This window comes from Petromyzon marinus, chromosome 2 (genome assembly GCF_048934315.1).
Source record: "Petromyzon marinus isolate PM22_M1 ecotype Great Lakes invasive population chromosome 2, UKy_Petmar_22M1.pri1.0, whole genome shotgun sequence".
Classification (NCBI taxonomy): Eukaryota; Metazoa; Chordata; class Hyperoartia; order Petromyzontiformes; family Petromyzontidae; genus Petromyzon; species Petromyzon marinus.
This window is the reverse complement of record NC_133668.1, coordinates 11197262-11213961: the sequence shown is the minus strand read 5'-3', so window position 1 is coordinate 11213961 and position 16700 is coordinate 11197262. Positions and strand designations below refer to the sequence as shown.

General features: G+C 41.4%; 1 protein-coding gene across 1 annotated transcript in view; it reads left to right on the top strand.

Annotated features, from left to right (window-relative positions):
* Positions 1-846: 846 nt before the first annotated feature.
* Positions 847-16700, top strand: part of LOC116947640 (uncharacterized) — a 53862-nt gene continuing 38008 nt past the window's right edge. Inside the window, exons 1-2 of the mRNA XM_032963625.2 lie at positions 847-1020; positions 1271-1347. Of these exons, the coding sequence (XP_032819516.2) occupies positions 1010-1020; positions 1271-1347 (88 nt within the window). The 5' untranslated portion in view covers positions 847-1009. The remainder of the gene's footprint in view (positions 1021-1270; positions 1348-16700) is intronic.

Sequence of the window (16700 nt, the reverse complement as noted above, 5' to 3'; positions counted from 1 at the left end):
ATCTGTCCCTGTGCGGCACAAGGTGGCTCATCACCTGGTCTGCAAACGGACATTAGTCTTGATTTGAAGCTTTCGTGACTGCAGGAATCCATACTCTTTGGTTCTTTCGGTAAAGTCACGTAGGTATAAAATAAAATAAATCATGACGTTTCGGGCACAACACAAGCATCCATCATCAGGTGTGAAAAGCCAGTAGGAGGCGATGATTGCTATGTGTCATTCCAATTGAGTAATTTCATAACGTGCGGGTACTTTTAGAATTTTGGAAAATATGGACCCCTATGTACTTGCCAATACAGTACACGGATGGCGTGGGCAGTGTTTGCAGTACAGCTGTGCATGCACGCGTACACCCACAATACGTGTGCAGGTGAAGGCAGCATCAAGTGCGCGTGTGCACACCCACGCGTGGACAAGGTATATGCGCGTGTGATTAGTATAGCCTTACGCACTCCGTATCCGTACGCGTGCACGCGTGCTAGGTGTATACATGGTGTGTGCGTGCGTACGTGCGGTGAGCGCGCTGCACTACGAACCCGGGCGCTCCGAGTTCGATTCTAGCTCACGGTCAACATCAGTGACGATTATCTGAACCGGTCCTGCCCCCACCCCCTAGGTCGACTCAACCTCAAATGAATACCTGTTGCGGTGTGCGTGGTGCTGGCCAGCTACTCCCGCGTGTGCTCTGCCGGCCTTAATAGATGCTCGCTAACGGCACTTGCCCCAACAGTCTGGTAAGGCTATACGGGGGGGGGGGGGTGGGTCTTTGTCTTTGTTTTGGGGTGCGGTGGTGTCTATTTGTGTGCGTGTCTGTGCGCTCCCGTGTGAGTGTATGAGTGTGCGTGATTGTTCGGATTTCCCAAGCTGGGACAGGGGCGCGCACGTACGGAACTGAGTCTCCACCCCGAAGCGGGAGGGGAGAAGCCGCCCCGCTTCACAAAAGGCATCATCAGCATCATCATCAGCAGCAGCAGCACCGAGCATCAGCCCTGCACGGAGCTGGTTCATCATGGCTCGCTGGTGAGAATAACCATCACCATTCACCACCACTGTTCAACACCTCCATTCACCATCTTCATTTGTATAATTACAAGTGTCACAATCACCGAAGAACCGCATTCGCCCCATTTCTTCTGCAAGACCACCGTGCGGGTGTAAAGTTGGATGGGGAATTTCTTTCAATTAGCACTGCGTGCGCGATCGTTAAACCGTAGTGTGGTGGTCGGGGTGGATTTTTTTCTCGCTCCGTGAAAATTTATCGGCTGCGCAGGTGGCCGAGCTGCTGGCGGCTGCTGCTGCTGCTCCTCCCCGCGTGCCTCGTCCGACACGCGGCTCCACAGCGCACAGGTAAGGACAAGGCATCCAACACGAGACAACACCACAGGTCCCTACAAATAAAAAAAGGTCCCTACAAATAAAAAAAGATCCCCCGTATAGCCTTAACAGAGTGTAGGGGCAAGTGCTGTTAGCGAGCACCTATGAAAGTCGAAATACGGTGCTTTTTCTGGAAGACTTTGCTGGGGTTTTTTTCCCCCCTGGATATTTCCGTTGCGCGTAGTCACTTTAAGATGTTTTCTCGTTCATGTTTTTGTTTGTTGCGGTTGCACTCGATTCAAGAGCCGAATGGCTCACAGGGCTATACCTAATAAATGAACTGAACTGAGGTGGCCAGCACCACGCCCGGCTGCCTTTTGTCTCCCTCGTGACAATGTATACACACCGCAACAGGTATTCATTTGAGGTTGAGTCGACCTAGGGGGGCCGGGGGGGCAGGATCGATTCAGATAATCGTCACTGGTGTTGGCCGTGAGCCGGGTTCATAGCGCAGCGCGCTCACCGCTACACTACCACTCCCCAGGTAAGGACAATGCATCCAACACAAGACACCACCACAGATCCCTACACCCACCACCCGACATACACACACACACCGCCCCACATAAACACCCAGGACTCTGCACACACGGCCAGCACCCTGCACACGCAGCTCCTCGGACTCTGCACCCAAAGATAAAGATCCCCTGTATAGCCTTAACAGACTGTTGGAGCAAGTGCTTTTGGCGAGCACCCACCACCCTACACACATACACAGCACCATATGCACCTTTTTTCCGTGCATTTCGCACCAGGTTGGGTCCCCATCAGCCACTCTCCCCAGACCACGGGCTCCCACGAACTCCCGCGACCTCGGTACCCAAAACCAATTCCACAGACCACCCCTCGATCACACTTCCAACGCAACGACCCAGCAACTCCTCCCTTACTAGTCTGCTGCAACCTCAAATCAACGCGAGCTGTGACCTGCGAGTACGGGACAATCGACGATTGTTGGTGTAGTGACTACAGCCACGTGCATATACACCACATTTTATCTCATTGTCACACGTGTAAACGTTTGCGCGATATTGGTTTCCCATGGCCTCTGTGCACTTACGATTAACTGCTTAGCGCCGTAGTATTGAACTGGATAACATAAATTGTCGATAGTACTTCAGTGTATAAATGCCGCGTATAACATATCGTAAACCGTGTTCTATCTACTGCTGGATGAAGCCTCCTCGTGCTGTCGTCATCTCCGTGCGGGTGCATTTCCAGAGTCCAGAGCAGGATTGTAATGTTTGTGCTCTATCGTAGCAGTCTACTGTATTTGTGTCTGTCCTGTGTATATTCTGGTCACCGCCAAAGGCATGTGGAATTTCCCCCACCTACTAAAGTGGGGGACATTTTTGTGAAAAAAAGGCCATTACGTGCCCGCTAATCTGCCTATGCAGATATGAATTCATGTGCACTTGTGTTTACGGAATTTTGAGTGAATGGACGCGGCTGGTCACCAGGCCGGGTCATGGCTCCTACCTTTGGGTGTCTGCATTACACGGGCGCTGCAAAGTGATGTTTACACTTTTAATAAGCCTACACTGTACAGAGACTGAAGAGAGTAATAATGTTTAAGAGGTTTTCAGCTTAAAACGCAAGTCCCTACCTCGCCATCCCCTCCACCTCCCATTTTGTTCTCATGCCTTAAGTAAATAAACACATGACCTTCTCCTGTTCTAAGATGCCAATTTAAATGCACCGGGATATTTGAAACTTCGTAAGAGATTCCTAAAATAATAACAAATGTTTTTTTTTTCACTTTCTGATAATAAACCTTTGTTCATTTTCCGTTACTCGTGAGAATGTCAATAGCGCTTGGTAAAGCATACAGCTTTTCTCTCGAATGAAACTCGTGGGTAAAAAGTGTAAAATGTAAAGCGCCTCAATTATGCCTCAGTGCATGTGTATGGTCAGAGCGAACGGGTGAGCTCCATGCATTCTGGCCGCTGTTCAGCAGGGCATCGCATGTCCCGGTACCGCTTTGGTTTCATCTAATCCCGTCCTGGACTCAGTGCATTCATTCAGCGGGCCACCCTCTTCACATCCTTCTTGCTGCTGAATCAGGAGTTAGGGCAACACTGATGTGCCAATTTCAGAAGTAATTCCACACGCTAACAATTGGCAAATGCTCTTAATTTCATGTGCTCACAATGAGCAGTCTGTTGGACGAGTTGCATTCATTTATTTGCTTGTACTGCCCAATGATGCGATCTTATATCGCAAAAAGTGTGCATATGAGTTAATCTAGCCTGAACATGGTTTCAATTGGTAAGGACCTTCCCTAAAATGTGCAAAGCAAAAGGCCATGCTGAAAATTGTTATTGTTTACGTAATCAAACCTATACTTAAATGAGAAGAATACATGTGTAACTAAACTCAATGGGGGCAGTTTCACACAGCACAGTGAGCGGAATGTCTGATGATGTTCACCACCGTCAGGTTGGACAGATGTGGTAAAGCGATTACTAAACCATAGACAGGAATGTCTGAGTTTGTATCCAGGAATAATGCTGGGTTAACATGCCCAACGGCTGTTCGTATAGGGGTGGAACCTAAAAGCTGGCCCAGGTATGAATGCCCCGTTAGTGCCTACAGACTCAGATGGTTGGAACTCTGCCAGAGAATGAGACACACCTGGGTTTTTCAGAGTTCACAAAACGCTTGCTTGGCTGCTTGTCCTTAACTCTGCACGAAATCTTTAGATTACTTTTTGAGGCACTGGCATAACAAGTTTTTGTTTTACCTGGTAATCTATCATCCAATATGCTGCATTGTAAAATATAATAAATGTTTACATTCACAAATGTAATTGCTGTAAGAAATTATAAAATGTGAAATATTGTGTTGATACAAAAATATAGTTTCTGATGAACAGTAATTCACTGTAACATTAACTTTTTTGCACAAATCATAACTATGCAGTTGCAACAAAAAATGCTTGGTTAAACAAATGTGTAAGATTGTCATGGGGAATGTAAACCGTTTAAAATGCTTTGCAAAGACCACGATCTTTTTTTGTGCAGAACTTTCCCCAGCACCTTTCATCCGTGCCCAGCACATGTACTGTAAGCCTCGGGGCTGTGGACAAAGGGTAAAACTGTGCTGCTTTTGTTTTGGCTGTCGCCTGTGGCACATGTCCGAAAGCGATGGAATGCCGCTCGGTACTTGTGTCTGATTGGCCCCTTGGCCATGGCAGTCCCGAGAGGAGCCATTGACCTCATGTGAGCCTCGTGACAAGGCCGACGAACAAGGTGCTCAAGTGGGAAAAAGATCGTTTTCAAAGTAAAGTTGTGGGACAGGGGTGCGGTTACACAAACTGTGTGGACTTGTCATCAAGCTAATCACTCTTATTTTCAAAGAACACTTATTTTTGCCAAAATATTTGGTATGAATAGCACGTTATGCACCTCAATTGAGAGAACCAATTTCAGGCACTTTGATTTTGTGACAGGAATACAATTAAAACTACATGGCATTTTATAGTTTCACTCCACCAGCAATTTTGCATCCCTTTGTCAGTCCACTGCTGGATGAATTTCATCCCCCATGTCATCGGTGCTGCAGTTGCAATGTTAACTACCTTGCGTGGTATACAGGAGGTCGTGGGTTCGATCCCAACCCTGATGCTTATATATTTGGAGTTTGCATGTTCTCCCCGTGGTCACGTGGATTTTTCTCCGGTTCCTCCGGTTTTTCCCTCCACATTTAGAAACATACGTTTAGAGTATGTGGCTGCTATAAATGTATACATGACAAACCACTTTGTTCAGCTATCATTTGTGACCAGGTCGTTTCTGAAAAAGAGCTATATAATATATTTTATAGTAAAAAAAAAGTTACGTTTTTTAGTTTACGTCAGTCATGATGGCTGTATTACCATACTTCACCATGCTGGTCAGTGCATTATGGTGACGTGGGAGTGCTCAAATCCACATCAATCGCCACTGATGTCAGCTGTGACTGGATATCGAACTCGGATCACCGGATTAATGGTGCAGTGCGCTAATAATTGCGCCATCCATAAACCAGTACCATGTATATAAAGTGAAATACATTTGCTGTGACAAATATTTATGCAGCTCTGTCGAAAGTAATATAAGAAAAGTAGAAAAAAAATTTCAACTTATGAATATGATCGTCTCCATTTATATACTAACCTTAGTGCATATTTGCCACACGTCTAACGGCGCCTCAGAATACTTAACTTTTTTTTTACAATAGTGCTAGGTCATGTAATAAAATTTGTTTATGTTCCAGTACTAATGAATTAATTTGGTGTGAAGGCTGGCCCAGTTGGAGGTGTATTGTTGGATGCGCTCGCTCTGTATGCGTGGGTGAATGCCTTGGGTGAATATTAAGGCGGATTGCCACAACAACGCGAAAAGTGAAGAGGAAGCTACACCAGGCAGTGTTTACTGCCCAATACACTGTGTGAACTGGACTCTAATGTTTGGTGCTCAACAGACAGCGATCTTAGTTCATGTAAACACAAGGTGGTGTGCCAACTGTTCAGCGAACAAAAATGGATCGGCTTCTCATGAAGTACTTACTCAGCAGAATACGCTTAAACCGTATTTAATGATGTATACTTGAGAATATACATGGGATGGATGATTGTAACTTTACATCATTCGGGTATTTGTAGTGCAGCTGGTCGGCTTCATGTGACTACGAACGTGTAGCTTTGTTAATTTAATGTGTATTTTAGTTTTGTTACCTTTTTCAGGTGGTGGTTTAACAGGCCCCTCCAACTGATCTGTGAGGGAAGGGGCCCGGCGGTTTTAACAACAGTTAGAAAAAAAAGAATTTTGGCTCAACTCCGCTCGAAACAAGTGTCAATTAAATCATGTTTTTGCATGTTTTACATCTTAGGTTTGGCACGATGTTATGGCTTGCTTAGATTTCGAATAATGTGATTTACGGTCTTGAGAAATAAAAAAAATTGCGTAACATTAGGCTATGTTATTATTAAGATAAAGAGGCGAACCAGTAGGTTGGAGTGCCATTGCAAGAATAAAGTTTGTAATCATTGCACGAATAAAGTTTGTAATCATTGCATTTGACCTGCTATGACATTGATCTGAAATATGGACATTGACGAATACATCAATAAAAAAGCAGAAAAATGCACAAAGATGATGCGTGGAGAATTGCACACAGTACTTGGAAATACACTGACAGACAGAGGAACACATGCATTCGAGAACAAATGAAAGACATTGAGTTACTGGCTTAAGAAAATGAAGGGGACTTAGGCAGGGCATATTGCCATATGCGATAATGGCAGATGGTCAAAACTTGTGAAGGTACTGGCAGCCAAAGGAGGGAACATGCCAGAGTGTACAGACTCCACGGTGATGGAGCAATGAAATCAGATAATGTGCGGGAGATAGATGGATTGTCACATTGCGAGACAATGAGGATGTGTGATGACTTTGGGAAGGCCCTCCTCCAGCAGTGGATAGATTATGGCTGACAATGAGGGATAATATGTCTTGTTTCTTCTGACACTCAAAGTACTGACCATAAAACTAAATGTAGAATACAATATTCAACATTAAAATCACACACCGTTTAGTTTAGCAGTACAGTACTCTTTCTCTGCCCAAGCACTGTGAATGATAATTATACGATACAAAGGGACAACCGTAATATCACATACAAGTTATCTCTACCCTTCCAGGAGACCTGTATTTGTACCTGACATCCTCTGCTGCTCCTTCTCAATGGACCACATGGAACAACGACAATATGTTAGTTATGGTTACAGAAACAGGTGTGCAGTCTCAGGTACTTAGAAAGGCAAAACCTGCGTGCTTTAAAATGGAAATGTTAAATAAAAGCGTTCTTTATGATATGAGTGAATAAACCAACAGCATTCATCCCAATGCTTTACATTTGAATGCAGGCTTGCTTTGCGAAACAGATTTTCTTTCCAAATTACGTTGTGTCAATGCAATTGTATGGTTTGGGTAAGGTAATATAATGACACTTAATCTTTATTTCATAGCGATACAGCCCTGCCACGATTCTACTTAGAATGGTATTTGATTCCCAGAATGAAATAGTTTTTTCAGGCTAAGATTTGTGATGATTGCCCAGCTGGAATAGATAATGTACTAAAATGAATGGTGCTTCATCTTCTTATTTGTAGGGGGGGTTTTTTGGAATGTTATTTCATAAAGTTTTTGCCAGGCAAAAAAGTTAAAACTTAGCGCATGCCTCAGATTATATCTTTGTTTGATATATACTTATTTTAATCAACGACTCTAAGCGTGTGAAAAGATAAAAGGGCTGATGTTAACCTGCACATTTTCTGCTTGATAAAAGGGAATAACAGGAATGCTGTAAACCACTAAATAAGTGTGGGAGACTCAAGTCTGTTATCTTTGTTGACACTTGCCTTTCATTACGTTCTCATTTTTAAAGAAAATCTCCACCTGAGAGGCATCAAAGAAACCCATTTTCACATTAACATAAAACTACTAAATACATCTCTGGGAGAGCAGTGGTTGACTCCAGACTCGGGTAAATTGGGGGGTGTTTGCAAAAAAACCAGGTGTCTCATTTTTTGTTGCAAAGGAACACAGTCTTCAAATTATACCCAGGTTAAACCTGGTGATTCAAAATGGCAAGATCGAATTCATTAATAAGATGTAGTTTAACTTCAGGTGTTAAGAAACACGTCGAGCATTAAAAAAAAAACTTCTCCTACAATTTTCCACGTATGATTAGGCCACTCGGTTGGCTACATAAAACCTAGTTAAGGCGTTAACCTCATTGGGCTCATCAAGAAAACTTTAATGGTCTCCGATCCTGAGCTTCCAGAGTCAATGATCATTGACCTGTGAAGCCTGTGAAATACCAATTTGCGATACCTAGCAAGGCCACCCTGCAAGTTGAAGTGGCTTTAAGAATTAGTGTGTGCTTGCATTAGTGTAAACTTTAATAAACCTTCAAGTGGCTATCTGCAAATTAAATTGTATCTTGAACGTTTCAACTTTGTTTGTTCATAAGCAACTTCTAATTGAAAGTGTAAGAGAGCAAGCAGAGCTTACATTGCTTATGCAGATGCTAGGGATGGATTTCCTGAGACTATCAAATTCTTTACAGGACTATACAATGACACAGTGGACATATTTGTGTGAAACAAGAACGCATGTATGTGAAACAAGTTTCAAGAATCATTGTAATTAAGCAAAAGTTGCAAATAACTTTATATTGTAAGATAATGCAATAATTAATGCTGGGCACTGTAGATGTAAATTTGCTTTGTAGGTTGTCTGAAAAGCAATCTTTACAAAGGTTACGCTTTTAAACACCGTCACTGTGGTCAGCTTGAGATTTGTGACATATTTTTTCTCTTTTTGAAATGAACAGAATTCTTGAGAGTTCTAAGGATTGTGACCTCTGTAGCCTTCTAATGCAGGGATCCGACGTTGGTAATCACAAGGACTCTGGAAGGTGCAGAGGTTGGATTTGTTTGAAGTGCACTGACCCTTTACAGTATTCCCACTTTTTCCACATTAAGATAGAAAGTGAAATTAAGTCAAATTTAGTATGTTGTGTATATGTAATTATAGTATGTGTGTTTGTAATTATAACATTACAGTGGCATCAAAATCCATTCTCTCTGCACTTTTGGATGAGGACCTGCACATGATTGTATTGTACTATATTTCCACCGCTCATGGCTTTATTTGTGCGATTTTTTCCACCTTTGATCACCCTTTCTTGCGGGTATTTACTTTTTCAGCTGCCATGTCATCATTCGTTCCACACAGAGTACTGTGTATACAGTATGTGTCAAACATATTAAAATAAATAAATGTTAAGTCTTCACTGCAGAGCTGTTCAGAAACCCAATTTTACGGAGGCAATTTTTTTCTCACAGTACTTTAATTGTGTTTCATGCTGTAGTCAAGAAAATATAAATATGTCTGTGAAGTCCAGGATATTTATCATCATAGAATGAAAGTTATACCTTTGTTGAGTCAGCACAATGCACGATCTAGTGTTTTCTAATACCGTAACATAAAGGTATATTACACATAGGTATCCTTTACATTAGTGACTACATAAGTATAATTCGAAGGTGTGTTAGGTATTTTAGCCTTTGGCGCTTTATCATATTTCAGCATAGCCAGTGCCCATTCCAGTGAGCATGCTGAAGCAAGCATAGGGACATTTATTATTTTTTTACATCTGCGGTGTGAAAGTCGTTGCTTTTTAATTGTAAATGGAATTGTAAAGCTGCTAGCGCACCTTAACACTCTTACAGCACAACTAGGTAGCAGTAGAGGACGTGCACGATTCTTTCACTGTGGTTTGTTGGAAGTAGCCAATAGCGTGAAGAGTTGCTATAGTGGTCACTGAGTGACAAGATTAAAATCTCGTGAATACATTTCAGACAAACGTGAATTTTGTAGAATTGTCACATTTATAAGAATCTTTGTAGAAACTGTGGTTTAAATGGTGCCATTGTAAAAATTAAACAAAAACATCATCGTGTAATTATTGTGAGATATTTACTGTGGGATCATGAATGTATGTGACATTGTTCATGATACAAGTTAAACATGCTTAACCTTAGCCATGATCACACACTAAAGTCTCATATTTGGTTTATTTTGCAAGGGAATTTGGTACAATATGAGCAGGATTAGAGTTCGTTTCACTTTTATTCAATGGGGGTCTCATACATATTTAAACACCCAACGACCTGTTACACAACATGTGGTGAAATTCGATTATGCGCCTTTACGTTATTGCGAAGCTAATACGCAAGTTGACCGGATGCTTCACGAAAGCCAGATTACCATAGAATTATGAGTGAGCAGTGTATGCATTCCAGAGACAACTGGATTAGATGGATGTGCTGAAATCTTTTTTTCTTTCTAGCAGTGTCACGTTCAAGACACATTTCTTCTGTTAAGTCTACCATTCCAACCTGTCACTGGCTGTGCAATTTAGGACTGCCACGTATAATCGTAATGGCTTGGAACTGTTGCTTTTCTCCTTTTTTCACAATGATACAGCCATGCTGATTCACATGCAACTTCACCTGTGTTTACATAAAAACAAAAACTAAAATATCTCGATTTAAAGCTTTCGTGACTGCAATGATTCATCTTCTTTGGTTCTTTCGGTAAAGTCACGTAGAATGAGAATAAAATAATAAATTGATAAAATAAAATAACACAATAGTATTCTCACGACGTTTCGGCCACAACACAAGCGGCCTTCATCAGGTGAAGGGGGCGAGACTGTCTGGTAGGACAGCGCTGGAGTGAGAGAGCCACGTTCAGATCACGGCTTTTAAGCTGTGTGAGAGGAACAAAGAGCCTTGACACAGGAATTAGCATAACATTTAGCATTGAAATGGCTGAATGATTAGCTTGTGACTGGTCACAGAAATAGCTATGTTAAAAGTTAAAGCATACACATCCTTTTAACAATGGGTGCCTCTGCGGATGTGTATGCTTTAACTTTTAACATAGCTATTTCTGTGACCAGTCACAAGCTAATCATTCAGCCATTTCAATGCTAAATGTTATGCTAATTCCTGTGTCAAGGCTCTTTGTTCCTCTCACACAGCTTAAAAGCCGTGATCTGAACGTGGCTCTCTCACTCCAGCGCTGTCCTACCAGACAGTCTCGCCCCCTTCACCTGATGAAGGCCGCTTGTGTTGTGGCCGAAACGTCGTGAGAATACTATTGTGTTATTTTATTTTATCAATTTATTATTTTATTCTCATTCTACGTGACTTTACCGAAAGAACCAAAGAAGATAAAATATCTCGCCCTCTTCTGTCATGTGTTAACGTCTCCAACAGCAGTGAAAGCATAAGCAGAAACACCTTGTTGTGGCTTACATATTATCGTAATGTTTCACATTACTAATACAGGACGGTTAATTGGAGACATTGATTAAGATCACTAAAAGTTTTGGTGATCATCATCTCTGACCCCAGCCCCAGAGAAACGATGGACTGTGACTACGACTGGAACTTGAACTCTACGTTTTGCAATTGTAGTGGCTGCTGCTTCACCAAAGCCACTCTATCCTATCCATCGTCAGTCATGATCTATCCACTGCTGTATAAGGCCTCCCTTGTTCTCCCCACAGACTCCACGGTGGCCATCCTCTCGGGTATGTCCCCTCTTTTGGCTGCCATTTCATCACTAATCTCTTCTATCAGTCATCATCTCCTCTAGTCAGTGTCCTTCACCAGCCCTCTGACTTTCCTTAACAGTCTATACGATGTTTTAAATTTGCATTTGTTCTTTGATCCATGTCTCTTCGTGTAATTCCCAGCATGCATGTCTCCAAACTTATTTGTGAATGTTTTAGTTTCTTTTTTTAAGTTTTATAAATCATGCGTGTAATACATGTGTCATGGCGAGCAATATTATCTGATGGAAAACTTTACTTTTTAGTCAGATTGGTACGTGGCTGTTCATGACCAAATAAAACATTCTTTAGGAACTCCACCCTGCTCTTGCTCACTTCTTTATTGAATAATTTTGATGATCCACTCTAAAAAAATTGCCATTGACATATACCCTGGAGTGGTTTGCAGTTGCGTCCCTCCAACAATCGTCTTTTATTCAGTCAACTTGTTTTGCATGCTAATATTCATCTTGAGCACAACTTTCCAGCCTTCTTTATTAAGTTCTTCAATAACTTCCTGTACCTGTTACATTTCCAATCAAATCTTCTCATGTAAACCGGCTTGAAAAGAGTATATTTACTTGCCTGACTACTCTTCTGACGCATATTAAGTTATTTTGACATGAGAGATCAGTGTCGTTCCATTTTTGTGGTTTTTAATATTTCTATATACTGTGTTTATTTAGGCCTAGATATGCAAGAGTCTGGATGACTGCATACTTTTCTACTTAATCAAATACAATTTTATAGTGCTATATAAAAAAGCCCGGCATAATAGCATTTAATATTTATTTTGATTTTCTAGATTCTAGTATGTATGTGATCAATTATATAACATTTTTTTTCTCTCCAAGATCCAGCTTGCGCAATTGGTTGTTGACCTCTGAATTGTCCATTATGTTTGTTCTCGATAATCATCACGATCCATTTATATATATGGTAATGAGGGGCTAATGGAAACCTGTATTATCATAAATGCATTCATTTGTGCCGTATACATAACGTGTATTTAGAATCATGCTTTATGAATAACATGTGTAAACTCTTTACCTCAAAATAGGTCCGTAGCTGCTCTAATTATAACCTTAGCACAACATTGTCAGCGTTTTTTTGCCATGCATTGTCTAAACATTTGTAAAGGAAACATAGGCGATGGACATGGATGTGTGCTCCTGGCTGGATTCTGCTGCTGTGCTTGAAATAACTCGAGTGCAGACTGGGAAAGCAGATGAATGAGCCTCCCTGCCAGCCCCACCTGCTGATTTGTGGTCACAAGGGAGAGCTGGGTAATGCCACCCAAGGGGGTCTGTGAAATGTTAAACGTTGAATTGGTCTTCTTCTCTGTCAAGCAGTGAAACATGCAGTCCCGCTAAGCGGAACTTTATGGTAAGACCAAAGTTCCATTCAGAAAAAAGTAACATTCATTTGTGTCAAGAAATGTATAAAGGTTTAATATACAGTACATTATGTGAATTATGTCATGTTTTACCTTTGTGGCATTGCTGCATTCAAGTACAGTGTTATATGTTGAGGGTAATGTCTGCTATAACACATTGATGTGGAATCCCTATTAACGCTCAATGACCAGGGTTTATTCCCATTGTTAATGTTCAATAGTGACGCATACAATAGTTGCAGTGATCTACATTGAAATAGAGGCAGACATTCGGACCCAATGGGCCCTTCATAATAATGGTGTAATAATCTACACCCCTTCGTTAATCTACTGCTGGATGAAGGCCTCCTCACACCCTGTCGGTCGTGGGGGTTGTTTGAACATATTTCACCATGCTGGTCAGTGCGTGCTGGTGAAAATGGACTCGTACCTGGTAAAGAATAAAGCTCATGTCTCGAGCTTTACTTTCGCACTATTTTTGTTAGGCTTGAATTGTCACAATTTAATTAAAAACAGTCACCTGGATGTAAACTCGCTTTGAAATCGGCCAGGATTGTTCGGATGAAGCCACGCGATTTGTTGGTGAGATGCAGACTATGGTAACTAGGGGCAGCTGTCTAAACAACTGTACCGAAGCTGCCTTATGCTGTTTAATGGCTCCGTGTCAAAAGATCGTGGCACAAAGGAGCAGCCGGAGCTGCACCCGCCTCACTCTAGACTTCAGCCTCTCTAAACACAGGCGCGGGCCACGCTTTCCCACAGAGCATCGCATGCACCCGCGACGCTGCCATGAAATTGGGATAATGCTGTGCGCAATCACAGTATGCACTTGATTTCGTCTTTGCAAACAAATGCACCTTCGGCACTCATTTATTTATTTCTTTATGCACTGTATTGTGTGCATGTGCCTAATGTCATTCATGCCTAAAGTTTGTACGGTCTGATTTTATTGCAGGCTTTCAATAAAGCCTTTGAGGAATCATAGCAGTACTCAACAAAAACTTGAATATTAGAGGTATACAGTTAGGGTTTTTTGAGCGATCAAGTGGCCCGGATTCTCTTGAAAATAACTAAAACACCAAACAAATCCAATTTGACCCACGATGTCATGTAATCGGTTCAAAATCGGTCAGTATTTGATTGGATTTTAGACTCATAATTTACAGCTATTGGCAATTAACTACTGGATGAAGGCTTCCCCATGCGCTTACCACTATGCCGCCTCTCCTTCCCAGACTTGTAGTAATAGGCAATTTAATAAATAGTATAAAAATAGAATACCGTAATAATATTGTACGAGTAAAATAACAGATACTTACACGCACATACACTACTGAAATAATAATACAAGAACTGTAGAAATGCAACGGTTAATTAACATATAAAGCAATTGGAGAGCAATAATGTACATTGAGGGTACTGTGCATTCGAGACGATTAGACTAAAGTTGGGGCACTGTTTCTGCGCATCCTCGCAGGATGCTCACTCAGCAACAGCTTTGCTCAGTCAATCTCCCGTACTGCCAAGATCAGATTGGTGAAGGATTGTGCAAATCCGATTTCATGACCCGATCTGGTGGTGACACCTTGAATGCATAGATATTGTGCACATTATATGTGAAACGTGAATACTTTGCTTTCAATTACCGTATTGTTTTTTGTTGTTAAATATGTGGTTGCATGTGCCTCTTTATCAAAGTTTCCCAGTTTCGTGCACATTAATATAGTATATGACATTTAACCATTTTTTGGCATGTTTACAAATTGGCACACGTGGCCTTTAGAAATACAATTTACTTATTAAAATTATGTTTCAGTCTTCAGTTGCCATCATTACCTATTATGACTTACTTAGTTAATTACACTAAATAGCAACCAATTCCATTAAACATTTAACTTTTCTTATAAAATATATACTGCAGTTATGTCAGATTTTTATCCGATGTCACGTCGCATACAGTAATATATACACGCACATTTTAAACACGTAATTGCATCATGTTGTGAATTCTGTTTGAAGTTGAGATGTCTCGCTGTGCACTTAACTTTTTTCTCATTCGTTATGGCCATTTAACGCTGTCTAACTTTGGTTACACCTGTTTATTTTGCTGAAGCATACATTTTCCCTTTATATTCACAAGGACTGGCAGCGCTTGTGTTTTCACAGTGAGCAAACATTTGTCGACTATTGAACCCCCGACAGCTCTGAAACAATCAAAGCAGCTGCATAACGGTACAGCGGTGCCAAAGGAAATCAGCGGGGTGTTTGCCCAACTGTTTACATTTGTAACGATAGTGCCATTAAAATCGGAACTCGTCTGCCTATGTCAATGATCAAGTTAAATGTTTATCACTTAGCTCATTGTTTCATTCTTAACAGGATGTATTAAGCTGTTATTTTTTGCTGGTGCTTAGCTGCTTATTATGAGAATTAAACATGGACAATTAGGCTTGTCATCATGAAGGAGTCTATAATCTATTCAAGCTTTGGTGCTCCTGCAAAAATACACGAGTTGAAACAGCAAAATGGTTACTCCACTTGACCACCATTTTTTGTTACATAGATACACATTAAAGAAACCGCTTTTCCCAATGTGTACATTTATGATTATGTAAGTAAAAGAAATATATTCACCGTCTTCTTAAATGGAGCACCGCCTTGACGTGGTGAAGAAGCCTGAGTGCCCTCGAGGACCTGAGCAAGCGATACCGGATCGGGTGGTGGGGGCATCCATACCAGTCGGGTACTGAGTGAGGGGGCAAGACGAGAAATGTGCTTCCTTCGCCACTTTGTTACTGCCTGAATCTACGTATGCGGTTTAGAAACAGTGAATTTAATGGTGAAGGTGGTAACAGCGATGATAGCAGAGTCATTACCGTCGTTTATTTCTAAGAGAAGAGTATGCGGACAGGTTTTGTTTTCGGGCAGTTTAATAAGCCCAGAAAATGGATACCTCGACCTCTGACTCTTGACCTTTTAAACTGAAAATTGCATGGCAATCTACACCTGTCATTTGCTCGATGTGTATGTATAAACAACATTATAAAGGAGGGTGATTGTTCTCTTTGCCTTTAGAGTTAAGACTCGTATGTGCCTGACAGAAGAGTGACATGCATGCTGAAACATGTAATGGAAACAGCAGCAATTCCAATAATTCTATACATTTCCGGTGTGAAAATATATGTTAATACTATAGTATTTATATTACACCATCGTATTATTGTTGGTATCATAGTAAGAAATGCAAAACTTTCTGCCAATGTATGTATTTAAATACTGAGATTTCACAAAGTCCATTTGGCCAACATGTTGACCCGATATTGTTGAATAAATAAAAAATTGCACTCTTTTTTTAATATAACGACATGCATGCATTGGCCAACCTTTTACTTACGATGTTCAAATATTGGATGGCATTGGTGGGAGCAACTGTGATTTGCTATGTCCAGTAGTTGTTAAGCAAGTGATGTAAACGAGATGCAAGCGCGGTGTCAGAGGTCCTGAGTTGGGCACCTCTTGTCGCTATGCCTGTAATCTCAGGGGCGCGGGGTCGCTCCCGAGACGCGTGTGCACTGCTGCATGACTACATGACAACATTCTCGAGGTCTAGGGGAGATAACACATTTGTGGATACGTATACTCTGCTATCCTTTTAGTTTCATACCCAACTGACTTACGCAAACGGGATTTGAAGATGAAATTCCTACACGTCACTGTAGAATGCAAGCACAGAAACTTATTATGAAAACTGTATAAA